The sequence below is a fragment of the Hyperolius riggenbachi genome, chromosome 1, assembly GCF_040937935.1.
Source record: "Hyperolius riggenbachi isolate aHypRig1 chromosome 1, aHypRig1.pri, whole genome shotgun sequence".
NCBI lineage: Eukaryota > Metazoa > Chordata > Amphibia > Anura > Hyperoliidae > Hyperolius > Hyperolius riggenbachi.
Genome location: NC_090646.1, coordinates 496,236,628 through 496,263,919, shown reverse-complemented (window position 1 = coordinate 496,263,919; position 27,292 = coordinate 496,236,628). Strand labels below are relative to the sequence as shown.

Here is a 27,292-nt window from a genome sequence, read left to right as displayed (position 1 = left end):
TGCATACCTGTTCTGTGAACCCACCACTGCATCCCTGTTCAGTGAACCCACCACTGCATCCCTGTTCAGTGAACCCACCACTTCATACCTGTACTGTGAACCCACCACTAGGCCTGAAAGATAAATCGAATTTAAATCGAAATCGTGATCACCAAGGTCACAATTTCAGAATCGTCAAAGCGGCGAATATCGCGATCACGTCATTTCCACATGGGGAAGTTTGAAGAAGCGCCTTCAAACTTTCCCAAAGTCCCAGTGCGTGCAGCCCACAGCGTTAGACATACCTTGCGTCCTCTGTCGCCCTCTGCCGGCTCTTGTGCTTGGCAAAACAGGAGGCGAAGTGGATAGACGGGCATCGCTGGACTCGTGCTGGAAACTATGTCCAGAACTGATGCAGCTTGGGGGACAGAGGAGGCACAGAGAGAGACACAGAGGGGGCACAGAGAGAAACAGAGCGGGCACAGAGAAACAAAGGGGGCAAATGAGAGACCCAGAGAAGGCATGAAGAGGCAAAGGGGGCACAAGGAGAGACAGGGAGACAGAGGGGGAATAAACAGGCACAGAGAGGGGAACTAAGCTTGATTTGAAGGAAATCGTGAATCGAATCGAAATCGCAATTTCAGACAGAAATCGCTCAATTCAATTTTTTCCTAAAATCGTTCAGGCCTACCCACCACTGCATACCTGTTCTGTGAACCTGCCACTGCATACCTGTTCTGTTCAGTGAACCCACCACTGCATACGTGTTCAGTGAACCCACCACTGCATACTTGTACTGTGAACCCACCACTGCATACCTGTTCTGTGAACCTGCCACTGCATACCTGTTCTGTTCAGTGAACCCGCCACTGTATACCTGTTCTGTTCAGTGAACAGTTTTGTGTGTCAGTGTGAAGAAGTACCTTAATTACACTACCTGATTGATGTATACACATGCAAGATGTTTTAAAGCACTTTAGGCCTGTCATTTAGCATTCAATGTGATTTCTGCCCTTAAAACGCTGCTTTGCGTCAAATCCAGATTTTTCCCGGGGACTTTTGGCGTGTATCCCACTCCGCCATGCCCCCCTCCAGGTGTTAGACCCCTTGAAACATCTTTTCCATCACTTTTGTGGCCAGCATAATTTTTTTTTTCAAAGTTCGCATCCCCATTGAAGTCTATTGCGGTTCGCGAACTTTAACGCGAACCGAACCTTCCGCGGAAGTTCGCGAACCCGGTTCGCGAACCTAAAATCGGAGGTTCGGCCCAACTCTAACAATAACTACCTCTTGTTATAGCCATCTTAAAATAATTTCCAGAATTTGTCCCTTCCTTTCACAAGAGGCACCATAATGCTTGTATATGCTCTACATATATGACTACTGTAACACCCTACTCTGCGGTCTACCCAAAAAACAAACTGGCTACTATTTCCTACTGAACTCTGCTGCCTGTCTCATTCACCTTTACTCCTTTTCCTCTGAGGCAGCCTTCTAATTACCCAAAGGATCCAATTTAAAGGAAACCAGAGACGTAGACTCTTCAAAGTTTTATACATACCTGGGGCTTTCTCCAGCCCCATCCACATGGACCGCTCCCACACCGCCGTCCTCACTCTTCTCCGTCTAATGCACCGGGTGCCGTAAGTTCGGCCAGATGCGGCAGGGGCGACTCTAGCCACTTTGTCACTCCGGGCAAGAAAACCTGTTGCGCCCCCCCTCCCCGAGGTGCCCCCCATAAAAATAATCCTATTGCAGCAATGTGTTTCACCAAAAAATAATTGTAATATGGGCAGCTTTTCTCAAAGAAAATAATCATAAGGGGCAATGTTTCACCAGAAAATAATCATAATGTGGGCAGTGTTTCACCAGAAAATAATCATAATACAGCAATGTTTCACCAGAAAATGATCATAATGCAGCAATGTTACACCAGAAAATAATCGTAAGTAATATGTGCAGTGTTTCACCAGACAAAAAAAAACCTAAGCAGGGCTTCTCTTCCTCCTCCCCCCCCCCCCTCTTTCCATTAGTTCCCTCAATAGCTCTGGTGCTGCACCAGTTGAAAAAAAAAAAAAGCATTTACTCACCTGCAGAAGACTTGGCTATGCATACATATGTACTGGTATTGCTGGATATCCTGATTGTATAGAGTTTAGAATTTCTCGTGTATTTGTGCTCCCCAATACTTGATTTGTACTATATACAGGACTACAGAGGATGTTGGAACTATACAGTATACATAAATAATAATATGTATCCACAAACAGATATAGGGTATCCATCCTTATTTCAGTAAACATGTAAGTATCAATTACATATCATCTTAAAATATACAAATACCAGTAATTGTCACTCTGTTTCATGGTATTAAACCAGTATAGTGCTTTGGTTTAAGAAATGTATTTAGATGATGGATTGGTTTTGCAAAGTTAATCTAAAATTTAATCAAAAACTAGGCAAAATTTACATGGTTATTAAAAAATCTGGATATCAATATTTCTCTTCAAGGTAGATCTTTAAAGGGGAATTTACATTCTAAAATGTATTACAGATGGCAGCATCTTTACTGCTGGTAATGTGCATCACTGTGGGATTTTTGTAGTCAAATGAGCAGAAATAACTTCTCGTCTCCCAGAGTGCTTAGGGGCAAAAGGCTGTGTGACATCATAGTCTAGGCTAAACATCACTGGGAGAGTCAGGTTACACACCAATATGTAATGGAGATATAAAAAGTGTTTATGAAGCTGAAACCAGGATAATTAACCACTTCGCCCCATAGGGGTTTATACCCCAATGGACAAGAGCAATTTTTACCTGTCAGTGCTCCTCCCTTTTATTCGCCAATAACTTTATTACTACTTCTTACAACAAAATGATCTATACCTTTGTTTTTTTTACCACCAATCAGGATTTCTGTGGGTAGTACGTTTTCTAAGAATTTCTTTATTCTAAATGCATTTTAACTGGAAAAATAAGAAAAAAATGGAAACAATTCATTATTTCTCAGTTTTTGGCCGTTATAGTTTTAAAATAAAACATTCTCCTGTGTATAAAACCCACACATTTTATTTGCCCAGTTGTTCCGATTATTAAACCATTAAAAATTATGTCCCTATCACAATGTATGGCGACAATATATTATTTGAAAAAATAGGGGTTTTTTTTATGTTTTGTTTCTGTCCGGTCCATGATTACAAGCCCCTATATATAGGCAACTATTTATGTAAAAAATGTTTTAAACTGATTTTTTTTATGTTTTTTTTTTTGAGGGGGGGGGGGAGCTTTGGAAGTGTAAGTTATTAATTTGAATTAATATTTAATAAGTGTATGTATGTGCCTGTATGTGTAATTTTACTTTTTGGCCACTAGATGGCGCTAGTGAACACAAACTATGTTTCCTGTTTTATGAATAGACATGGCCACTGATTTGGGTCATGTCCATTCATTCCAGGCATTGTGATTGGGTAGAGGACCGCTCGGTCCTCTTCCCCAATCACAGATCATGGTGTTCTGACGGTTAACGGCAGGGGGGAGGGCACACGTGCACAGCGGCGATGGGAGCAAAAGACTTATTAAAACATCCTGGAACCGTTAACAGGCTCAAACAGGACGTTTTAATAAGGCAGCATGTCATAAAGTGGTTAAAATAAAAATGGGTATCCTGAATAATGTATTACATTCTTATATATGTCATTACAGTTCTTTTTTAAAGGACATCTGTAGTGAAAAAGATATGGAGGATGCCATTATTTATTTCTTTTAAGCAATACCAGTTGCCTGGCTATTCTGCTGATCCTCTGCCTCATATACGTTTAGCCATAAGCCCTGAACAAGCATGGAACAGATCAGGTGTTTCCTGACAATATTGTCAGATCTGACAAGATTAGCTGCATACTTGGTTCTGGTGTGTTATTCAGACACTACTGCAGCTAAATAGATCAGCAGGGCTGCCAGGCAACTGGTATAGATTAAAAGGAAATAAATATGTCATCCTCCACATCCCTTATTACAGTTGTACTTTAGTTCTTGCTGCTTCATGTACGATTGTTTACTAGCTGACCACATTTATTTTTCTATTCTGGAGTTTGCATGTTATTTCCGTGTTTGCGTGGGTTTTCTCCGGGGCACTCTTGTTTCCTCCCACAGCACAAAATCAAAACAGATCTTTTAATTTATTTTAAAATGTAATTCTGTGAGAGCCATACATTGTTTCAAAACTGGGACAGTAGGGCACCTCATCCCTGTTGCCATGGTGATGTGCATACAGTTGATCCGCCGGGCAGCAACAGTGTCAGACATCTCTTCAGCTTCTATTGGGTTTCAGCAACATCAGCCATTTCCCCAAGAGCCAGACAGGAGAAATACCGACTAACAGCTTGTACAATTAGCTAGCTGACTCGGGGGTTGATTCACTTTGTAGAATGAGATCCCTGTACTTTGGCCCAATAGACTGCCTGCATAGGTGGCCTTAGAGTATGCGGGGCCTGGTGCAAGTGTCATATGCGGGGCCTAGAGATACATACAGTATACTGTGGATACACACACACAGTTATGCAGTGGATATACACATTCACACACCAGTGTCTGTCAGGCTGAGGTCAATCATGTTCTGCCAGCAGCCGTTCCAGAACATGACCTTTCACCTCCCCTACACAGTAGCTGTTCCTGTCTTTTACCTTATGGGATGGGAGGACAATCTCCCTACCTTTCCTTTCACACAGGAGCTCCCTCCACATACAGCCCCCACCCCTCCCCCCAGTCATAGCAGCCCTGCAGACGCATTACTCAGCAATGTGAACATGGTAGCCGGGAAGCACACATCTGCAGCATTGCTGGTGATCTCTCACCTCCTGTATCTCCTTCTCGTCAGCAGTACATCTGAGGGGGGGTCTCCTCTTAGGTTGGCTAGGCAGCACAGGGGCACTCTACTGATGTACCAATGTTTGCAGGCCGCTGCATATCAGCTGAGCAGCACTGCTTTAAAATATTGTCCCTCCCTCCTCTATGATTGAATGGCGGCAGCAACACCAGCATTGGCTAATGGAAAGCTGGTGCTGCTGCTATTGGTTAGCCCCCGTGACAAGGTACTGTCGGGGAGGAATCCGAGGCCCTTGCAGAGAGTGCAGGGCCTTCTTCAGGCGCGGGGCCTGGGGCGATTGCCCCACTTACCCCCCCAAAGGCCGCCTCTGATGGGTGTCAAAATCAAATATACAGTGGGCTGAAATAGAACACTGGGACAAAGTTGTAGGCATCCACTGCCCAGGAGTCCTGCAACTGCCCCCCAGGGGATGAGCAGAGAGATGAGCAGAGAGACCCAGACTGCAGATCCCCACGCCGGGCTGGAGCCCAGGATAGATCATCCGCGCTGCCCCCCAAAGGAAAGACTATTTACCACTTGCACTTTGCCCTTGATTGCAAGATAAGGCATGTCCTGGGAGCGACCACACTGAACTGTGAGGCAGGGGGAAGGAAGGCGCAGACAGGCCCCCCAAGTGCTGCCACCACTGGGGGTACCATCTGCTCCTCCCCCCACACCCCTGCCCCCAGAAAGGGTAAGAACAGCAACTGCACATGGAAAAAAAAAGATGTGTGCTCTGTCCAGGTTCTCCTGACCATATACTGGCTGCGTAATTGTCTATTGACTTTGTTTTTTTTTTATTCATGTGCAGTTGATATTCTTTCTCTCGGGGGGCAGGGGTGTGGGGGGAGGTGCGGATGTCACTCCCAGTAGTGGCAGCACTATGCAAATGGTAAATAGTCTTTCTTTTAGGAGGCAGCGCAGATGGTCCCCTGGGGATGGGCTGTCTGTGACTCTGCTCCCCCCCCAGGGGGGCAGCTGCGGTGCTCCTGGGCAGTGGATGCTCGTGGAGTGTCGCCGCTGCTCGATTTTTCCTGGGAGCATGGGAAGCCTACACGCGGCACTCCTGTTGAGATGCAATCGTTTGTACATGGGACAACTCCTGCAGGCAACGCGGTGAGTTAGTTTTAGACCCTGCATATTCTGGCAAGCATATGCCATAAGCATACAGTGGGTTGCAAAAGTATTCAGCCCCCTTGAAATTTTCCACATTTTGTCATATTACTGCCACAAACATGAATCAATTTTATTGGAATTCCACATGAAAGACTAATACCAAGGGGTGTTCACGTGAGAAGTGGAACAAAAATCATACATGATTCCAAACATTTTTTTTACAAATAAATAACTGCAAAGTGGTGTGTGCATAATTATTCGGCCCCCTTTGATCTGAGTGCAGTCAGTTTCCCACAGACATTGCCTGATGAGTGCTAAAGACTAAATAGAGTGCACCTGTGTGTAATCTAATGTAATCTAATGTCAGTACAAATACAGCTGCTCTGTGAGGGCCTCAGAGGTTGTCTAAGAGAATATTGGGAGCAACAACACCGTGAAGTCCAAAGAACACACAAGACAGGTCAGGGATCAAGTTATTGAGACATTTAAAGCAGGCTTAGGCTACAAAAAGGTTTCCAAAGCCTTGAACATCCCACGGAGCACTGTTCAAGCGATCATTCAGAAATGGAAGGCGTATGGCACAACTGTACACCTACCAAGACAAGGCCATCCACCTAAACTCACAGGCCGAACAAGGAGAGCGCTGATCAGAAATGCAGTCAAGGGGCCCATGGTGACTCTGGACGAGCTGCAGAGATCTACAGCTCAGGTGGAAGACTCTGTCCATAGGACAACTATTAGTCATGCACTGTACAAAGTTGGCCTTTATGGAAGAGTGACAAGAAGAAAGTCATTGTTAACAGAAAGCATAAGAAGTCCCGTTTGCAGTTTGCCACAAGCCATGTGGGGGACACAGCAACCATATGGAAGTAGGTGCTCTGGTCAGATGAGACCAAAATGGAACTTTTTGGCCAAAATGCAAAATGCTATGTGTGGCAGAAAACTAACACTGAACATCACTCTGAATACACCATCCCCACTGTCAAATATGGTGGTGGCAACATCATGCTCGGGGGTGCATCTCTTCAGCAGGGACAGGGAAGCTGGTCAGAGTTGATGGGAAGATGGATGGAGCTAAATACAGGGCAATCTTGGAAGAAAACCTCTTGGAGACTGCAAAAGACTTGAGTCTGGGGCGGAGGTTCACCTTCCAGCAGGACAATGACCCTAAACATAAAGCCAGGGCAACAATGGAATGGTTTAAAACAAAACATATCTATGTGTTAGAATGGCCCAGTCCAGATCTAAATCCAATCGAGAATCTGTGGCAAGATCTGAAAACTGCTGTTCACAAACGCTGTCCATTTAATCTGACTGAGCTGGAGCTGCTTTGCAAAGAAGAATGGGCAAGGATTTCAGTCTCTACATGTGCAAAGCTGGTAGAGACATACCCTAAAAGACTGGCAGCTGTAATTGTAGCAAAAGGTGGTTCTACAAAGTATTGACTCAGGGGGCTGAATAATTAAGCACACCCCACTTTGCAGTTATTGATTTGTAAAAAAAATGTTTGGAATCGTGTATGATTTTCGTTCCCCTTCTCAAGTGTACACCACTTTGTATTGGTCTTTCACGTGGAATTCCAATAAAATTGAAGCATGTTTGTGGCAGTAATGTGACAAAATGTGGAAAACTTCAAAGGGGCCGAATACTTTTGAAACCCACTGTATGCTATGCTATTTTAATTAATCAATAGACAATTATGCAGCCAGTATGTAGTCAGGTGAACGTGGTCAGAGCACATGTCTCTTTGTTTTTTTCCATGTGCAGGCAACAAAACACATTGATGGGATGTAGCCTCTCATTGTGTCAGTACAGAACTCAGACCTGAACTGCCACCATTGTGAAAGTGTGAGCACCTTTTGGGCAAGTAGTAAATATACCTCTGACTACATACACTGATGGCAAAGATGCTCAATGACCAAAACTCTCAAGAAGCTCAAATTATATCAATTGAGAGGAACTTTACCGGAGAATAGTAGTAGTGGGGGGGGGGGGGGGGGGGGATAAATCAATACATTGCAAAGCGAGAAGTTATAAAGTAGAAAAAAAAATAAGAAATTATTGATATTCGTTGTGTAATTTGTTCATGTTGTGTGATCTACAATTTGCCGTACTAGAAATAAACTGGACAGCACCAACTGCCATTATCTATAACCACACCCTCTAACAATGCGATAGGCTAAAAGGTTGTTCTTTTATAGCTATAAATAAGCACAGAGGTAGATACTGGTTGGTTTGTAGTTGGAAGTGATATTTCCCACAATGCAACATGGTTAACAGAAAGGAAACTGCCATGCCCATGGTCATGACATCACACTGACCACAATATCAGCCACATTCAGGGGCGTAGCTACAAATCATGGGGCCCCATAGTAAAATTTTGAATAGAAAAGTTATAAATGTACCTTTGTGCTCCAGGTAACCCTCCAGAATAGGAAGCAAGAGATAACCCCAATATTAGGTTGCCCCAGTATAGGTAGACACGATAAAAGTAGCTAGAAGTACACGTAGTATAGGTAGTCAGAAGGGCCACCAGTATCGGTAGCCAAACTAGCTTTCCCATCCAGTATAGCTGGCCAGAGTACCCCTCCTCCCCCCACTGAAGTATAGGTAGCTCTTCCATATATAGAGTAAGCAAGTGGAGTGCTGGGGGAGAAGTTACATACCTCTCTGGGCTCCACTGATGTTCCTTCTTCCTAGCATCAGAATATCTAAACAAACAAAACAACAAAGACAGAACATTTATATCGCGCTTTTCTCCTGGCGGACTCAAAGCGCCAGAGCTGCAGTCACTAGGACGCTCTCTATAGGCAGTAGCAGTGTTAGGGAGACTTGCCTAATGTCTCCTACTGAATAGGTGCTGGCTTACTGAACAGGCGGAGCCGAGATTCGAACCCAGGTCTCCTGTGTCAGAGGCAGAGCCCTTACCCATTACACCTTCCAGCCACCATCTATAATTACGTAACAAGAGAGGACCATGTAGCCGGAGAGATTCTGACCCTAGGAGGAAGGAAGATTGTCGGTGGAGCCTGGAGAGGTGTGTAACTTCTGAGCAGTGCTCGGTTCGCTTTCTCTGCAATTGAAGGGGCCCGCAATGGATCCCTTTAACGGTGGCCTTGACCATCATGGTCATGGGTCTATCAGTGTCTTTGTGTCTGTCCGCCTATGTCCCCTGTCAGTGCAGTCCCAGTCCTCCACTGCAGGACTGCCTTTTGTCAGTGCTAGCGACACACAGCGTGTCGCCAGCACAATGTTTACCTACCTGCTGATTGGAGGGAAGGGACGCGGGCGGGTAGCGCCGATATGGAGGAGGCGGGGGAGCGGCGCTGACTGACAGCGCATAGGTAAACATTGTGCTGGCGACACGCTGTGTGTCGCTAGCACTGCAGGGGGTATAGCGGCGCGCAGGGGGGTTCTGGAGGCACACCATGGGGCAACGGAGGCTGGTGTTAGTGTGCACAACCGGCCTCTGTGCCCCACTAACATAATTAAATCCCACCTCGGGTTTTCTTTAAAGAACATCTGAGATAAAAATGTATCATTAAAATCATGCACTTACATTAATTGATGTATCCCATGCTGTATAGGGCATTCTGTTCAGCCATGTAATCCTCTGTTCAGGCATTCCTCCCATACTGGGCTCAAACTATTACTAGTCAGGACCTTTGACCCTGAATTTGTATGCGCTACTCATGCACAGTAGCAGCTCTGTGTATGCTCTGGCTTCACCTACACTAATCAGAGTGCTGTAAACAAACTCACAGGGAAAGAAGAGCCGCCAGGAGTGTGAACAACATGGATGTAGTGTCCGCAAAGCTATTACCGCACATACGTGGCGCATGCAAGTTCCAGGTCAAAGGTCCTGACTAGTAATGGTTGGGGCCCAGTACAGGTGGAATACCAGACGGGGATACATAAATGAATGTCAGTGCATACCCATTTTAATGATCATTTTTTATCTTGTATGTCCTTTGAAGTTAAACTGCATACAAACTTCAAAACAGAGTAGTGTTCGGTGTTAAAGAAGACTTCCAGTGTATATTATACAACAAGGTCCCTATCCTTATAGCAATTTATAATAACATGTTGTGTCTTTACCCCCCGAATCCCTCCTGCAGCCTGGGGTTGCCGACTTCCACCGTGTAGTCCTACCCCCTGCTAAAAAGCACCATGTTGTTTGCGCCATGGTGACTAAAGTAAACACCATGGAGCTTTCTAGCAAGGTGCAGGGCTACACTATCAGAAGTTGGTAGCCCCAGGCTACAAGAGGGATGAGGGGGCAGGAAGGATTTGAGGTGGGGGTAAAGACACAACATGTAATTATAAATTGCTATAACAAGAGGAATGTATGATACACACTAGAGGTCTGCTTTAATTAATGAACATAATAAACTGCCTTATCATTTATGATGCATACTGTACTCACAGAGCAGACTCAAAATAAGCCAAGCTGGACAGCACAGGGCAGATGAGAGGGTTCTCTCTGTCTCCCTCTTTCCCCCAGTGTCACCTCCTCCAGCATTCTGTTCTCTGGTCAGTGAATAGGCTGCAGGAAAGAGGCGGAGCCACATCCAAGAACGGGAGGGGACAGGGCCACATCAGCCCGCAGGGCGGAGATTCACTCAGGGCTGGCAGGGGTGGAGCCAGGGCCTGAAGGGGCAGAGCTATGTCCTGCTCCTGCCTCTCTGTTCCTGACCGGAACGATGAAGTTATTGTCAGCTGTATTGATGCGCAGTAAGCACTGTGGCGAGTGTAAGGGGACTATTTTATTCTTACACCTCCCTGCTGGTTAATAGTGCAGCCGAATATCTTCATAGTTCTGGCCAGGAACAGAGAGACACCGAGCAGGACGTGGCTCCACCCCTTCTAGCCCTGAACGTGCTATGCCTCACGGAAACATGCATTAAGGGGGGATATAATTAAAAAACAGCACAAGCAGCTAGGACCATAGGGCCCCCTTGTGGCTATGGGCCCTATAGCAGCCGCTCTGGCTTCTATGGTGATTAGTGATCCCTACGCCACTGCTACCTGTGCATGCATGTTAGGCCAAACACAAATTAATATACATATTTGCCATCCCTGCTAGTAAGAGCATTGGTGGTGCACATGGGTGATACTGTAGGAGAAGTAAGCTGATAAACATTGCAGGGATTCGAACCCCATCCTGACAGGCAGGAGTGCCAAACACCAACGTTTTTTGCTTTTTTTTTTTTTTTTTCTCCCCCCCCCAACAGTATTGGATAAAAAGCAAAACCTAAGGGAAAGTCTGAGAATTAGACTTCCTCTTAGGAAAAGAAAAACCACTCAATGCTTCTTAAAAGCAGGGAATTAATTTAAAAAGGCAGTGGTGTAAGGATAAGTGAGAATATATAAAATTTAACCACTGCCTTAAATGTAAAATGAATTTGAAATTAAATTTAGTGAGGTTGGTTTACTTTTACAGAATAATTCTTATATTCTTCATTTTTAAAGGGTCCACAAGTATTAGACTAACAATAATACCTAAGTGCAGGTTCCAGCTGCCTGCTGTTCTGATGATGTCTGTGTTCACAGGAAGTGTCTGAATCCTGGACACACCAAACAAGAGGAACCCCACCCTTCATGACTTAGAGCTAAGCCCCCCCCATTCTGGTTCCACACAATCCAATACCAGAGCCTGAGCAGCCAGAGCAGGTTCTAGCATTGTAGTGTTCAATCCAAGTGGAGGGGCTTAGCTCCAAATCATAAAAAAAGTTTCAAATTAGTCCTTAAATTTTGAAGAAAACCACCCCAGGCTGTAATATGTTGGTTGAGCTCCTCCCCAGCAGCTCAACCACCACATCAGAGACCCACTTTAAGTCAGGTTTCAGGCAGTTTAAAGAAATCTGTTCAGTTTTTCCACTGGGCCACTTTCCGTACACAGAGGCAAGCATGCAGGGGAAGTCCAAATTATGCGCCGCAGTCTGAGCGCAGGAAGTGGAGCATTGGAAGCCAGAAAAATGAACAGATCTGTATGAAGTGCTTCAATCCAGACTGGATGTGATGGCAGAAAAACACCAATTTGGCATGATATGCTGGATGAGCCAGCCCTTTCCTCCTCCACTGCCCAGCCGCCTCATCCAGCAAGTCAGGCCTGCCCCTCTAAAGCAGAATTACACTGTAGAAGTAAACCTCCCAATCCCCAATGAGACCGAATTAGTTTAATAATTTTTGAGGCAGACTGCAGATCACAAACGTGACTGTCAATGCTGCTGCTCTGAACTCTGGCACATGTCATACAGGATGGCCTTGGCTTTTCCAGACTTGGGGCTAAGGTCTGCTATTATACAGTCCAATGGCAGAGCTTTAACAGCCAGTACAAGCTCTGGATTAGATTGTGTAATGACAGGTGGGATTAGCCCCTAAGTCATGGAAAAGTGGAGACTGTCTTGTATAGCATGTACAGAACAGACGGGAGAATTTACCTTATCCCCTAGAGACAAGACAAATGCATGCGCCGGGTACAGGCATCAGAGGGTCCCAGCATTGTGGAAGTCTTGTGATACTTGTATCGTATACATGCATTTATCTTGTATGTTGTAACTCCCCTCACCAGACTGGACTCCCCCACCACCTATGCTAGTCTGGGTGGTGGAAATGCTGGCCAGGTTGGTGAAAATTCTGGCCTGGCTGGTGGTGATGTTGTGGCCTGGGTGGTGGTAATGCTGGCCTGACTGTGGCTATGCTGGTCTGGCTGGTGGAAATTCTGGCCTGGCCGGTAGTAATGCTGGCCTGGCTGGTGGTGATGTTGTGGCCTGCCTGGTGAAAATTCTGGCCTGGCTGGTGGTGATGCTAGCCAGGCTGGTGGTGATGCTGGCCTGGCTGGTGGTGATGCTGGCCTGGCTGGTGGTGATGCTGGCCTGGCTGGTGGTGATGCTGGCCTGGCTGGTGGTGATGCTGGCCTGGCTGGTGGTGATGCTGGCCTTGCTGGTGGTGATGTTGGCCTGGCTGGTGGTGATGTTGTAGCCTGGCTGGTGGTGATGTTGTGGCCTGGCTGGTGGTGATGTTGTGGCCTGGCTGGTGGTGATGCTGGCCTGGCTGGTGGCTATGCTGGTCTGGCTGGTGGAAATGCTGGCCTGGCTGGTGAAAATTCTGGCCTTGCTGTTGGTGATGTTGTGGCCTGTCTGGTGGTGATGGTTGATGAGGATGTTGACCTGGCTGGTGGTGATGTTGCGGCCTGGCTGGTGGTGATGTTGTGGCCTCGGCGGTGGTGATGTTGTGGCCTCGGCGGTGGTGATGTTGTGGCCTGGGCGGCGGTAATGCTGGCCTGGATGGTGGTGATGATGTGGCCTGGCTGGTGGTAATGCTGGCCTGGCTGGTGGTGATGTTGTAGCCTGGCTGGTGGTGATGTTGTGGCCTGGCTGGTGGTGATGCTGGCCTGGCTGTGGCTATGCTGGTCTGGCTGGTGGAAATGCAGGCCTGGCTGGTGAAAATTCTGGCCTGGTTTGTGGTGATGTTGTGGCCTGGCTGTTGGTGATGCTGGCCTTGCTGATGGTGATGTTGTGGCCTGGCTGGTGGTGATGCTGGCCTGGCTGTGGCTATGTTGGTCTGGCTGGTGGAAATGGTGGCCTGACTGGTGGTGATGTTGTGGCCTGGCTGGTTGTGATGCTGGTCTGGCTGATGATTATGTTGGCCTGGCTGGTGGTGATGCTGGTGGGGATGCTGGCCTGGCCTGGCTGGCGATTCTGGCTTGGCTGGTTGTGATTCTGTGGCCTGGCTGGTGGTGATTCTATGGCCTGGCTGATGGTGATGTTGTGGCCTGGCTGGTGGTGATGCTGACCTGGCTGTGGCTATGTTGGTCTGGCTGGTGGAAATGCTGGCCTGGCTGGTGGTGATGTTGTGGCCTGGCTGGTTGTGATGCAGGACTGGCTGATGATTATGTTGTCCTGGCTGGTGGTGATACTGGTGGGGATGCTGGCCTGGCTGGCGATTCTGGCTTGGCTGGTGGTGATTCTGTGGCCTGGCTGATGGTGATGTTGTGGCCTGGCTAGTGGTGATGTTGTGGCCTGGGCGGTGGTAATGCTGGTCTGGCTGATGATTATGTTGGCCTTGCTGGTGGTGATGCAGGCCTGGCTGATGGGGATTCTGGCTTGGCTGGTGGTGATGATGTGGCCTGGCTGGTGGTGATGATGTGGCCTGGCTGGTGGTGAGGTTGTGGCCTGGTTGGTGGTAATGCTGGCCTGGCTGGTGTCTATGCTGGCTGGCTGTGGCTATGCTGGTCTGGCTGGTGGAAATGCTGGTCTGGCTGATGGAAATGCTGCTCTGGCTGGTGGAAATGCTGGTCTGGCTGGTGGAAATGCTGGTCTGGCTGGTGGAAATGCTTGTCTGGCTGGTGATGATGTTGTGGCCTGGCTGGTGGTGATGCTGGCCTGGCTGGTGGTGATGTTGTGGCCTGGCTGGTGGTGATGCTGGCCTGGCTGGTAGTGATGCTGGCCTGGCTGTGGCTATGCTGGTCTGGCTGGTGGAAATGCTGGCCTGGCTGGTGGTGATGTTGTGGCCTGGCAGGTGGTGATGCTGGTCTGACTGATTATGATCTGTGCCTGGCTGGTGGTGATGTTGTGGCCCGGCTGGTGGTAATTCTGGCCCGGCTGGTGGTGACGCTGGCCTGGCTGTGGCTATGCTGGTCTGGCTGGTGGAAATGCTGGTCTGGCTGGTGGTGATACTGGCCTGGCTAGTGGTGATGCTGGTCTGGCTGTGGCTATGCTGGTCTGGCTGGTGAAAATACTGGCCTGGCTGGTGGTGATGCTGGCCTGGTTGGTTGTGATGCTGGCCTGGCTGATGGTGATGTTGTAGCCTGGCTGGTGGTGATGCTGGCCTGGCTGTGGCTATGCTGGTCTGGCTGGTGGAAATGCTGGCCTGTCTGGTGAAAATTCTGACCTGGCTGGTGGTGATGTTGTGGCCTGTCTGGTGGTGATGCTGGTCTGGCTGATGATGATGTTGGTCTGGCTGGTGGTGATGTTGCAGCCTGGCTGGTGTTAATGTTGTGGCCTGGCTGGTGTTGATGTTGTGGCCTGGCTGGTGGGGATGTTGGCTTGGCTGGTGGTGATTCTGTGGCCTGGCTGGTGGTGATGTTGTGGCCTGGGCGGTGGTAATGCTGGCCTGGCTGGTGGTGATAATGCTGGCCTGGCTGGTGGTGATGCTGGCCTGGCTGGTGGTGATGCTGGCCTGGCTGGTGGTGATGCTGGCCTGGCTGGTGGTGATGCTGGCTTTGCTGGTGGTGATGCTGGCTTGGCTGGTGGTGATGCTGGCCTGGCTGGTGGTGATGCTGGCCTGGCTGGTGGTGTGGTGGTGATGCTGGCCTGGCTGGTGGTGATGCTGGCCTGGCTGGTGGTGATGCTGGCCTGGCTGTGGCTATGCTGGTCTGGCTGGTGGTGATGCTGGCCTGGCTGGTGGTGATGCTGGCCTGGCAGGTGGTGATGCTGGCTTTGCTGGTGGTGATGCTGGCTTGGCTGGTGGTGATGCTGGCCTGGCTGGTGGTGATGCTGGCCTGGCTGTGGCTATGCTGGTCTGGCTGGTGGTGATGCAGGCCTGGCTGTGGCTATGCTGGTCTGGCTGGTGGTGATGCAGGCCTGGCTGATGAAAATTCTGGCCTGGTTGGTGGTGATGTTGTGGCCTGGCTGGTCGTGATGCTGGCTTTGCTGGTAGTGACGTTGGCCTTGCTATAGCTATGCTAGGCTGGCTGGTGAAAATTCTGGCCTGGCTGGTGGGGATCCTGGCCCGGGCTGGTGATGATGTTGTGGCCTGGCTGGTGGTAAGGCTGGCCTAGTTGGTGGAAATACTGGCCTGGCTGTGGTGACGCTGCCCTGGCTGTGGAAAGAAGTGCCTGCTAAAATATCATACCCCTCCCCCCTATTTGGATAGCTACGCAGAACCTCTCTAGCAAAAGCATTTACCCCCCCCCCCCCTTCTCATCCGAACCAGGGCAAAAATAGGCTCTCAATAGGATCAATAGTATCCTTTTATATAATAGAATCCCTTCCCCCAAAGGCTAATCATCCTCCTAAAAAACATTAACCACCAAGCCTAAGGAACTCCCATCAGAAAGAGCCTAATAACCCGCTCCCCCTCCCTGGCTGATACACCCGCCCTTTCCCACATAAGACAATGTGTGCATTCCTTAAAACCCAGGCTATAATACAAGCCCCCCCCCCCCCCCCCCCCCGACCATGTGTGTGTGCTGCACACAAGATGGAAATGGTGCAGTACTGACCTTTATGGATCCAGGACAATGGCTCCAGGGACTTCCTGGCTGGAGGAGGGGCAGCATCTTCTCCACTGGCTGACATGGAGTGTGAAGGAATCGCAGAATGGGCATGGCACAAATCTGGGACCTGCGGGATACAAGAGTTTTTCTAAAATGGTTATTGTATACTCACGGATGGCTCCTCCATGGTGATCCAGGCGGCACCTCTTCCAGGCCCAGTAGCTCGGATGTTCTGCGATGAGCTAGAATGAGACAAACAGATCAGTTAGAATTCATGTTCTTTTCCTACCTATATTACTTTAAGGGGGTCAAATTTTGGGGTTGACTTATAAATGAGGTCGACTTATATCTGAGTATATTCAGTACGTCTTTAATCCCAAATTACCTTTCCCCAATGTTAAAGGACACTTGACGTGAGAAATATACGGAGGCTGCCATATTTATTTCTTTTTAAGTAATGCAAATTGCCTAGCTTTGATCCTTTGCCTCTAAAGCCATCACACACCATCCAATTTCCCATCAGATTGACAGGTTGAAATGATAATTTATGACAGATCCGATCGGATTTCAGTTTTTCTCATCACTTTTGTACAGAAGTGATTGGAAAATTGTTCAGAAAAAAAGATCAGAAATTATCGATTCCACCCCTCATACTGACATGCTATATGCCGGTAGTCATGTGGGGCCCAAATGCGGAAATAGGGCAAGGACACTCAGCCCGGACGGTGTGACATGTAAAGTATAACTGCAGGGCAGTGGGATTGTTGTTATTATTAGTAAGTATTTATATAGCACTGACATATTACGCAGCTCTGTACAGAGTATATTGTCTTGTCACTAACTGTCCCTCAGAGGAGCACACAATCTAGTCCCTACCATACTCGTATGTTTATATTGTGTAGTGCATGTATTGTAGTCTAGGGCCAATCTTTAGGGGGGAGCCAATTAACTTATCTGTATGTTTTTGGGACATGGGAGGAAACCAAAGTGCCCGGAGGAAACCCACACAGACACTGGGAGAACATACAAACTCCTTGTAGATTTTGATCTGGCTTGGATTCGAATCGGGGACCCAGTGCTGCAAGGCAAGAGCGGTAATCACTACTCCACCGTGCTGCTAATGGAGTGGGGTGGGGGGGACATAAAATATTAGGGGTGGCAGCAGCTGGAGGGTTTTGTTGCACACCGTTTCATTCCTGCGCACCCGATCGAGCATGACTTAACAAAATGTTCCAGCAGATTTTCCGATCGATACATTCAAACTATTACCAACCGAAATTGGTACAATTGTTGATTGGACATGCTCTTGGTGGCACCGATTATAATCAGATTCGCTACAGTGTTCTCCCCAGAAATTTTTTTCCAACCGTGTGGCATGAAAATGTAGCCGGGTGGGGCGAGATGAGAGAATGCAGGGCCGGTGCTTCTGTGAGCAACTCTGCTTACAGCATAGGAGGTGGTGAGCCGATGACAGCCGTGTGGTCACCAAAACTAGCCGGGTGGAGCACCCAGCTAAAAGAGCCTGGGGAGAACACTGCGCTAATAATTATTGAATCCGATGGTCGTACGGCCACCAAGTCTATAGATGTATGGCCACCTTAACTCTCCCAACATTTGCCTAACCCTAACTGTTATACACTGGGGTTATTTTTTCTTTCAGTGCCCAGCATATTGGCTAAACAACAGCAAAATCCGGAGGCTTCCCCCGTCCTCATCTTCCTCACTTTTCCAGTGCTGGGGCCCCCCACCCTGAAGCCCATAATTAAGGGCTTATTGACAGAGCTCAGCTGCATTGCACCTGTGTGGTAGCATGGAGCCAAACTGCGCAGTGCAGCCATGTTGTTCGCGTATGGGAGCACAGCCACTAATTTTTGCGGGTCCCAGTGCTAGATTTGTGGTTGGGAGGAGGACATGGGGAGCCACTGGAGGATCCAGAGGCCTCCCTCTACCAACGTAAGTATATACATTTTCCACATATGGATCTCACAGGTTTGCTTTAACCTTTTACAAACATAACTTCACACTTCTTTCTGATTATGTTCTCATACCTGGTCACACATCTTACGAGACACCCTGGCCTGGAATTTCATTCTGCGCAGGAGGTCATCCCGGCACTGGTGGAGCTTGTCCTTGTTCTCCTCCCACGTGCAGCCCAGGGCCCAGGGATAGATGTTCTGCCGGTAGTAGCTGACATCCTCCTCTACCTGGTTGGCTAAGAACCTACAATAATGAAATGACAAAAGGAGTAACTTAAAGCAGATTTATACTTTTTCAGACCATACTAATTGATTGGTGGTACAGGATCATGGCCAGAGCAGCTCTTTCTTCACACTAACACAAAGGTTATAGATGAATACTATGGTATGACAATACTTTTTTCCATGAGCAGCTGAAGGCGGTGAATTCACAGCCTGTCAGCTGCTTCTGTATACCGGACGAGCACTTGCTAGAGCTCAGCACAGGCAGTGGACAGGCGGCACTCCATGGAGTTGCATCCGTGCTCAGATGGGACATGAGATGGATTTTCACCACGGGGCAATACCTTCTCATGTCAAACATGACATGTGGTGTTACCAAACACTGCCATTCACCTGCATATAATTGCAGCCGAATGGCGCTTGTGGCGGGCACACAGGCGGCTAAACTGCTTGACAGAAAAGCAGTTTAGCATGGAAAAGAGGCCTTAGAAATACTCGGGCTGCATTCTCTGGCCAAGATCCTCTAGTCTCCCTGTAGGTAAAAAAATACAAGCACAATACTTACAGGGCGGCAAAGAAGTGTCCCTTGAATTCCTCAATCCTCAGGCCAGCACGAACAAAGTAGACAAGTACCATGGCCAAAAGGTACTTGTCCGAGATCCTAAGGCACCGGTCTCTGGACAGGAATCGCTGGATGCAGTCATCCTCCAGGATCTCACAGAAAGCCTCCCAGACCTCTGGCTCCACTGGCTGCTGCTGTTGGCTCGCCCATCTTTTCTCTCTGTAAGAATAATGGTAACAAAGAATTATGGTGGACATGCATTTTCCAAATGTACAAAATCAGCCCTCTTTCATTGAACATCATTTGAGAACAGTATACAAATAACTGGAATGGTACATGTCATGTTTTGACACTGGTTAAGGGCTCTGCCTCTGACATGGGAGACCTGGGTTCGAATCTCGGCTCTGCCTGTTCAGTAAGCCAGTAATTCAGTAAGGAGTTCATTGGGCAAGACTCCCTAACACTGCTACTGCCTACTGAGTGCGCTCTAGTGGCTGCCTCGCAAGCGCTTTGAGTCCGACAGGAGAAAGGCGCTATACAAATACTGCCATTATTATTATTACAACAAAGCCAAAGTAGACTTGAGTGCAGCTGTGCATATGTAGCCTGTGCTGGTGAACAGAAGTTTGGGCCTATCAGAAGCAAAATAAGTGTTGAATAAAGTCTGTATCTGTGTATACAGTATACAGGTAGTCCTCGGGTTAACGAACGAGATAGGTACTGGCGGCTCGTTCTTATCCTGAATACGTCCTTAAGTAGGGACTACCTGTTCTACTGCCATTTTTAATGCAGAGTTGGCGCAGCGGAAGGTAAATAAAGGACATCTCACCCGTTCCATGGATGTAGAAGGTCCCAGCGTGCTGCCTGGAAACTGCGCGGCCCGTCCTCTCGCTCCGTCCACTGTCCTCCCGGCGGCTTCACATGCGTTGCATAATGATACATTAGCAGGCACCGCCACTAGGATGCTTCTCCTGATTGCGTCATTATGCGATACATGTGAAGCCACCGGGAGGACAGTGGACGGAGCGAGAAGTCGGGCTGCGCAGCTTCCAGGCAGACGCTGGGACCTTCTACAGCCATGGAACAGGTGAGATGTCCTCTATTTACCTTCCGCTGCACCAAAAACAGGTAGTCCCCGGCGGCGTGACGTCATTGCGGCGGGTCGGTGGGTCATTCGTAAGTCGGACGTTCGTAAACCGGAGACTACCTGTACAGTAAACCCCCACTATCCAGAACTCAGATTACCAGAAGTCTCCAGCAATCAGAAAAAAAAATCCTGGCCTTGCAGGATGCATACATCTACTTTTACAATTCTTTATACAGTAATAAACCTTTGTTACATTAAGTGAAGTCTGTCCTTTGTCATAATTTGTTACTGTATTTCAACATTAATACAGAGTTTATGGTATGTATATAAATTGGGATATAGCACTGTTTTGTATCTAGGCCTATTTGTAACATTGACTCTCAAGAAACCAGAAACTTCACTTATGTGGCATCATCCAATCACTGTTGGTGCTGGATAATGCAGTTTTACTGTATTGGGTCCTGCGGGAGAAAAGCGCTTTACAAATGTTATGTTGTTATATTATCACGTGTTAAAATCTGAGTGATTTCGGAATAAAAAGTCTAACCTATTGAATGTGGTATTTTATTTTTGTTGTTTATTGTGCATTGAGCCCTATGAGTCGCATGAGTGACCACCCAGGGGGTTCTGCGTCAACTTGAGCTGTATGGGTATCCCTATGAATCAGTGGCATAACTAAGGAGCTTGGGGCCCAGTACAAGTTTTTACATGGGGCCCCAAGCACTCTATTGGTATAGAGCTTCAAAACCTACCAAGGACATCTGCAGTGTCAGAGAGGTGTAATCAGAGTAAGGAAACCGTTATTTAAGGATTACTACTATGCAATGCACATATAGAGGTGTTCATTACCAGCATAGCACTAATGAAAAGCTAATAAGATGGATGAGGGAGGGCCCTGTGCAGTCGCAACCTCTGCATCCCTATTGCTACGCCACTGCTATGTATGGTAGTAACCTAACATTAATATTTGATATTTGTACTTACGGTCTTTCCTCAGTGTCATCGGGGGCTGGGCGTTTTCTGGATCTCCCCGGTGGGCAGGCGTCCTCTCCTCCAGTCCTGTATCAGGAAGACATATGATGTTCAGTACAACTCACAATTATCTGAAACTATTCATATACTAGTATAGAACATTAGATCTAATAACCTTTTAATGGTAGTTTAGCATATGTTAAAGCAAATGATGACTGTTCACAGTAGTGTTTTAGAATACAGACTCCTACACCACCATGTTCCTATTTCTTTCAGTGGAGCTGGAGAGGGAAGGCCAGGCACATGCTCCAGAACTGTGTGTATCCAGCAAGTGGATAGCGTTGGAGTCATGATACAACTGATGGGTTCACATATGAAATCTCATCATACAAGCTAGGTAAACGTATATCCTATACAATCAGTGTATACACATAAAGATGTACATCTATGCAGCCCCTTTTATATAAGCTAGACATACATTATAAGATGTTCTATAACATTGCTATCCTGTCCACCTGGAATTGATCATTTACCACCATGCACAGCTCGATATTATAACCCAGCAGTTCATTTAGGTGCCCGTCTCGGTTGCCAAATAATACACATCAATGTAAATTGCGTCTATTCAGCGCCCAATATTAACCGATTGGCTACTAACTGCCGATCAGCTACTATTGCGCACACAGCTCAGCGCAATATAGCTGCATTTTACATTGCAGTGTATTGCGTGTCAACCGGCATTTCTTACATTCAATACTAGGTGATTATCATGCATGCCGTGTGCATTGCCATACACATACCTTATAACGCATTGAGTGTCCATTGCAGTAAACACACATTATAATGTGTTCAGAGTCCATTGCAGTACATGTATGACACATATGTTATGCAGTGCACACAGTGTGAACCCAGCCTTGAAATCACTTTCCAACACTGTTATTACCATCTTGAGGCTTAGTTCACACTGAAAAATGCAATCACAATTGTTAAGTGCTTGGCGATTATGATTTTGCAATGCGATTTTCAGACTGATTTTTAAAAGAAAGTACTTTTTTTGGGCATTCCTTAAAAGAAATTTCAGGCAAAATACTTTCTGGTTGCTTGAGACGCCATGTTAAAAATAGGCCCAGCAAGTATAGTACTGTACCCCACTCTATATACATACCACGAAGGCTGTTGTAAATGTTAAAATACAGTAATTGAAAGTATATTAATCTTGGGGGAGTTGTGGAACCCATGTACTGCAGCACCCTCTCATTCCATGTGCTGCCCCCTCTTCCATGTGTATCATCCATGTACTGCAGAACCCTCCCATTCCATGTGCTGCCCCCTCTTCCATGTGTGTCATCCATGTACAGCAGCACCCTCCCATTCCATGTGCTGCCCCCTCTTCCATGTGTGTCATCCATGTATTGCAGCACCCTCTCATTCCATGTGCTGCCCCCTCTTCCATGTGTATCATCCATGTACTGCAGCATCTCCTTGTTGAACAGCTCCTTTGGGCATCGGTTTCACTTTTTTATGTGTTGCTCCACATTTTAAGGCTCCTCTTTCATATGTAACAACCCATCTTTCGTGTTCAGGTGCCCCCTTGGGCTGCAGCCGCCCAAGGCTCGGTCCTTTGTGGCCTTTCCAGAAATCCAACCCTGCTGCTGAGTCACTTTTGATGTTTCCATTTGGAGAGGATGTTTAATTTCAGGAGATGTCTTAGTAATCAGATCCTCTGTGTCCATATATTTAAACATTAAATTTCTTATTGATGCTGGCACAACTAATCGGTGTAGGCAATGGCCTTCCTATTCACAAGATTGAAGCAGGCAAAACAAGCCTGGCATGGATCATCAAAATGGACAGAAACAACTGGTTTAAAGCATTGCATTTCTTGGAAAAGCTTGTAAAAGGTAAAAACAACTGCAGTGCAGAATGATATATTAACTGGAGAGGTAACACTTACTTTTAAAGGGACTCTGAACACAGGGAAAAAATGGTATTTTAACTTACTTGAGGCTTCCTCTGCATCATCTGGGTCCCCTCTGTTCTCCTACTGGCAGTTTCGGTAGTGGAAGGAGTCGTTAGCAACTGCGCATAAGCATTCCATCCAAGCACCCCACAGGATCACGCACCCCTTGCCGTGAGCGTTCAGCCCATGTGCGTTCTGAAAAGAATGAACCATGCTTGCGCAGAACACTTATGTCGACAGGTGCGTGATTGAGCCAGGCACGTGGATGGGCTGTGCATGCGTCGTTGTGCACAACTCCCGGCGAAGTCGCGCGCTAACAGAGCTGCGAGTGAGAGAACGGAGGGGACCCAGAAGGCGCTGAGGGACCTCACATTGTACGGGGGCCTGGGGAAGCCCATTTTTATCCTGTGTTCAAGGTCCCTTTAAACAGACAGAACAAACCAGTCTTCTAAGCAAACCACTTGTGACCAGTCATCTGCTTGATGTGACTGCAAGAGTGTAACTATGGGAGATCTTCAACGGGCTCCACCCCACACTTAATGTCTCCCCACTACCCCTTCCCTTCAGTATACTCGCCTTAAAAGTCTACCACTGACTGTAACCACTTTTACCCTTAGAGGCCTTTCATACTGATTATTATTGTTTATTGTATTTATAAAGCGCCAACATATTTTGCAGCGCTGGACAATAAATATATACGATGATATAAGGATGACAGACATAACAAGGTTATACAACATAGAACAAAGTTATACAAGGCAAATTGTACAAAATACATGATCATGCGATATGGGCTAGGTAGGCCCAGTAATACAAGTATAGGCTGTCATAGGACATAAGCACTGATATGGTGCAGTGGGTCATTTTACTGCACCTCACCGCTATGCTAATGAAAGCTTATGGGCATTTTCATACAGCATGTGGTGCAGTGCGCCAGAAGTCAGCGATGTACCGCAAGCGCATAACAACGTTGCCGTGCGACCTCTACAACGACCGGCGGCGGACTGGAATTCATGTAAGTGTATGGCTAAGCAGGAATTTAAAAAACGATGCCAGTGGCCGTGCGCATGCACAGAAGCGTATTTTTACGCTTCTGTGCATGCGCACAAATGTAATGGGGTGTGGCGGCCCCCCAACACACCCCATTACATTTCTGACAAAATTGATCTGATTTTTCCAACCCTCCAATATATTTTAATTGAGAAAAATGACAAATAAAAATTTCTCCTTGATTTTTTCACACAATCAGTCGTTTTAATCAAATTGGGGTAAAAGCAAACAGAAGAATTGTAATATGTGTGGCCACCTTTACTCTTTAACTATATGGGTGGCCCTTGAGCCCCTCTTGGTGATAGCGGTTCCTCCTTCTTTCAGTATTGTCCCCGGACCTTCTTTTCTTCTCCCTTTTTTTTGTACCTCTTCTCTCTCTCTTTCCTCTTTTAGTCATGTCTTCTATTCTTGACTTTACCTTTCTTTCTTTGCTTCTTTTCTTAGCACCGGTTACTACCTAGGCTTTGTGAGAACACTCTCAGGTTAAGAAATGTTGCTTGGCGCCCAGACCATTTTTGAACAACATTATATGGAAAGTCTCAGGTGTGTGTTCAGTATCATGCAGAGGAGGAAACCAATAGGAGAAGTATTGTGTGAGTGAGGTTCAGGGGGTGAGTAGAGGATTCATAATGAGAGTGGGGTACAGAGTGCATGCTGGGGATGTATTGTGTATGGAGGATTTTATTGAAATGGTTAGTGTTAGAAATCTTATAGTTGAAGGTTACCATCAAGTTTATTCTGTGCTGGGAAGTTTATTCTATGCTGGGAAGTTTATTCTATGCTGGGTCCCAGCATAGAATAAACTTGATTGTGACCTTCAACTATAAGATTTCTAACACTATTTCAATAAGATCCTTCAATAAAATCAATTCAGCCATAGGGATGGTTATTTTATGGGGGGGACAGGCTTCCTGCTCTCTGGGAAAGACTATACGCTATCCTATCGCCATTACAGATAAGAGCAAGTCAGTGAGATAGATATTTCCGCCTTGTATGCGAATTTAATGCAAACTATGTGAACTTGGACTTTGACCAATCAAAACATCTTGAGTACATTTGACTGTCCCAGTTCTAAACAGCAGACAGTTTGTATGAAATTTGCATGCAAGACAAAATGATTACCATCTCACTGACCATTTCTACTCGATGTGGTGAGTGAGATGATCATAGTTTGGAATTGATGCACATGTTAAGGTGGCCATTAATGACACAATCCTGTGACCAATCGATTGTTACCGGTAATCAAAAGTGATCGATCATGCCCATTAACGAGCAAATTCTCGCTAATCAATTTGATCAGATTAATAGGATCGATCCATTCTTCAGATAGAATCCATTGATCTGATCAGATTGGTTAGCGTGAACTTGGCCTGTAATAGGCACAATTGATTATTTCCAATCGATTACCATGGCAATAAGAAACTATTAGTTGGCTGCAGGGCTGTATTGTTAATGGCCACCGCGAGAGCGGCGGGACCGTGCAGCGAGGGTAGTTAAAATGACACCTTGGCTGGAATAACAGGCCATAAATGGTGTAAATTTGCATAACATTAACATAAAATTGGCATAAACTCAAAAGGATTTGCATGTCATTGATTATCTCTTGGGCCCGGAACCCACTAGCAGTACGTTACTAAGCCGTTACTAAGCACTTGTGGTTTGAAAAGCTCTTGCTAATGTAATGCTATGGGTGTGATCCCACTTGAGTGATGTGATCTTATAAAAATCCCCCATAGCATTGCATTAGCAAGAGCTTTTTCAAATCACTAGCGCTTAGAAAAGGCTGCTTAGTTGGAATGTGCCATCTTCCCTAGATACGCCACTGGTCACATTAATACTTCCTACTGTGAGCGATGATGGCTTTATAGGCAAAAATTCAGTATAGTGTATTTCACTCTAGTGTGTGTGTGTGTGTGTGTGTGTGTGTGTGTGTGTGTTTTACATGTAAAGATTTTCATGGTAGTGGCCCTTTGATATAACAAACATACACCTGCCTCAGAAATGAGAAAGCAAATCTAGAGATCTCTATAGCAGTCTACAGTAGTTATCATCTGCCACGCAAACATACCTGAAAAATACATTGTATCTAACGTATAATAACTGCTTCACACAATATTGGAGCAGCTGGCCAGAGCAACCAATATTATTTTTAACTGGTTGCCCTTGGCAATGGCTTCACATTTCCTCTTCCTCCTCTTGTGCCAGTTTTAATAAATCATCCCCCATGTATTTAACAGATTTACCTATAACAACCAGTACATAAGACCTGACAGAGGGACACCTGAGTCGCAAAGATGTATAGGGATGGAATGAGACTCAATAGGACTTAACCGTCTAGAAAAAGGCTAGGTGGGACCTCAATATGGATTAACCCTCTAGAGAAAGGATAGGTGGGACCATGAACAGACTGCAACCATCATTTTACAAAGACCATATTTGCCACTATATAATATCTGTAAGGGCCTGGGCCTACTAACGCAGTTATGTCCGCTTTTCAGCTACACATCAATGTTACAGATGCTGGAAAGCGGACAGAAGCAGACACAACTGTGTTAGTGGGCTCAGGCCTTTAGCCTCCCATAACCAAAATTTCTGCTTACCTGAAGGCCATCGCTGTAATCCGATCTAGAAAGATGGCAGAAGTCCTAGAAGATAGTAATATGTTAGCGGCAGTAAGCTGTGTGTGTGTGTGTTTGTGTATACCTACCTGTATGTGTGCAAACGCACAGATGTGTGAGCTAGCACGTGCACGCGCTTGCTCCTCCCTGTGTGTCTGTCTCCTAGTGTGTGTCTGTCTACTTTTTTTTATTAGTGAAAGCTAAAAAAATCGCAGTGAAAGCTGGAAAAATGTATCCTAGTGAGGAGTCTTCCAAATCCCTGGCTTCTTCCTCGCTGGCAATTCTCCAACTGCCATAACTGTCAGTCACCTGCAGGTCAGGTGCTACTGCTGTCCTCACGGCAAAGCTGTTGCTGTGTGTCTTCCCAGCTTCTACCTGCATAGCATGAATAGGTAGAATGATGGATGGATGGATGGATAGATAGATGTGTAAATAATAATAGCTGTAAAATGAATTATTAGCATAGATGATGATGATAGTTTTGTAGTTTAATTAGGTTACATTTATGGTACCATGGCAAATTATTTGGGTGTTTGCTGAAACTGCGGCTTACCAGTAAGGCCTCGTTCACACTATTTACGTTTTTGTGCACTTCTCAAAGCGCATTGCGCTGTGCGTTCTGCAAGGTATTGATTTTCCCATGTAATTAATGTACCTGGTTCACATC

At 46.6% G+C, this 27,292-nt stretch overlaps 2 protein-coding genes and 1 long non-coding RNA gene across 17 annotated transcripts in view; 1 reads left to right on the top strand and 2 right to left on the bottom strand.

The window, feature by feature from the left end:
• The window catches only part of ARVCF (ARVCF delta catenin family member), a 1,120,703-nt gene that overhangs the window by 129,050 nt on the left and 964,361 nt on the right, over window positions 1–27,292 (top strand). For 2 of the 15 annotated variants that reach the window (XM_068243368.1, XM_068243360.1), the window contains exon 3: window positions 21,274–21,394. The exons of the other annotated variants lie outside the window; for them this stretch is intronic. The gene's annotated coding sequence lies outside the window, so the exon portion shown is untranslated. The remainder of the gene's footprint in view (window positions 1–21,273; window positions 21,395–27,292) is intronic. 15 annotated transcript variants of the gene reach the window in all.
• On the bottom strand, window positions 16,187–26,906 carry LOC137532549 (speedy protein 1-A-like). The gene is made up of 5 exons (XM_068253217.1): window positions 26,608–26,906; window positions 21,010–21,084; window positions 18,942–19,157; window positions 18,227–18,398; window positions 16,187–16,420 (listed from the first exon to the last, which is right to left on the bottom strand). Exons 1-5 carry the CDS (start codon window positions 26,616–26,618, stop codon window positions 16,187–16,189), a joined length of 708 nt encoding a protein of 235 aa, XP_068109318.1. The 5' UTR covers window positions 26,619–26,906.
• LOC137523311 (uncharacterized) lies at window positions 24,186–26,577 on the bottom strand. The gene is made up of 2 exons (XR_011022595.1): window positions 26,076–26,577; window positions 24,186–24,469 (listed from the first exon to the last, which is right to left on the bottom strand). It is a non-coding gene; the product is annotated as an uncharacterized lncRNA (long non-coding RNA).

What these genes read in the sequence shown, in the direction of transcription:
- LOC137532549 (XM_068253217.1), bottom strand. An exon ending in GATGACACTGAGGAAAGACC is followed by an intron (nt 19,158 to 21,009) that starts GTAAGTACAAAT and finishes TTATTCTTACAG; the next exon opens with AGAGAAAAGATGGGCGAGCC. An exon ending in GGACACTTCTTTGCCGCCCT is followed by an intron (nt 18,399 to 18,941) that starts GTAAGTATTGTG and finishes TCATTATTGTAG; the next exon opens with GTTCTTAGCCAACCAGGTAG.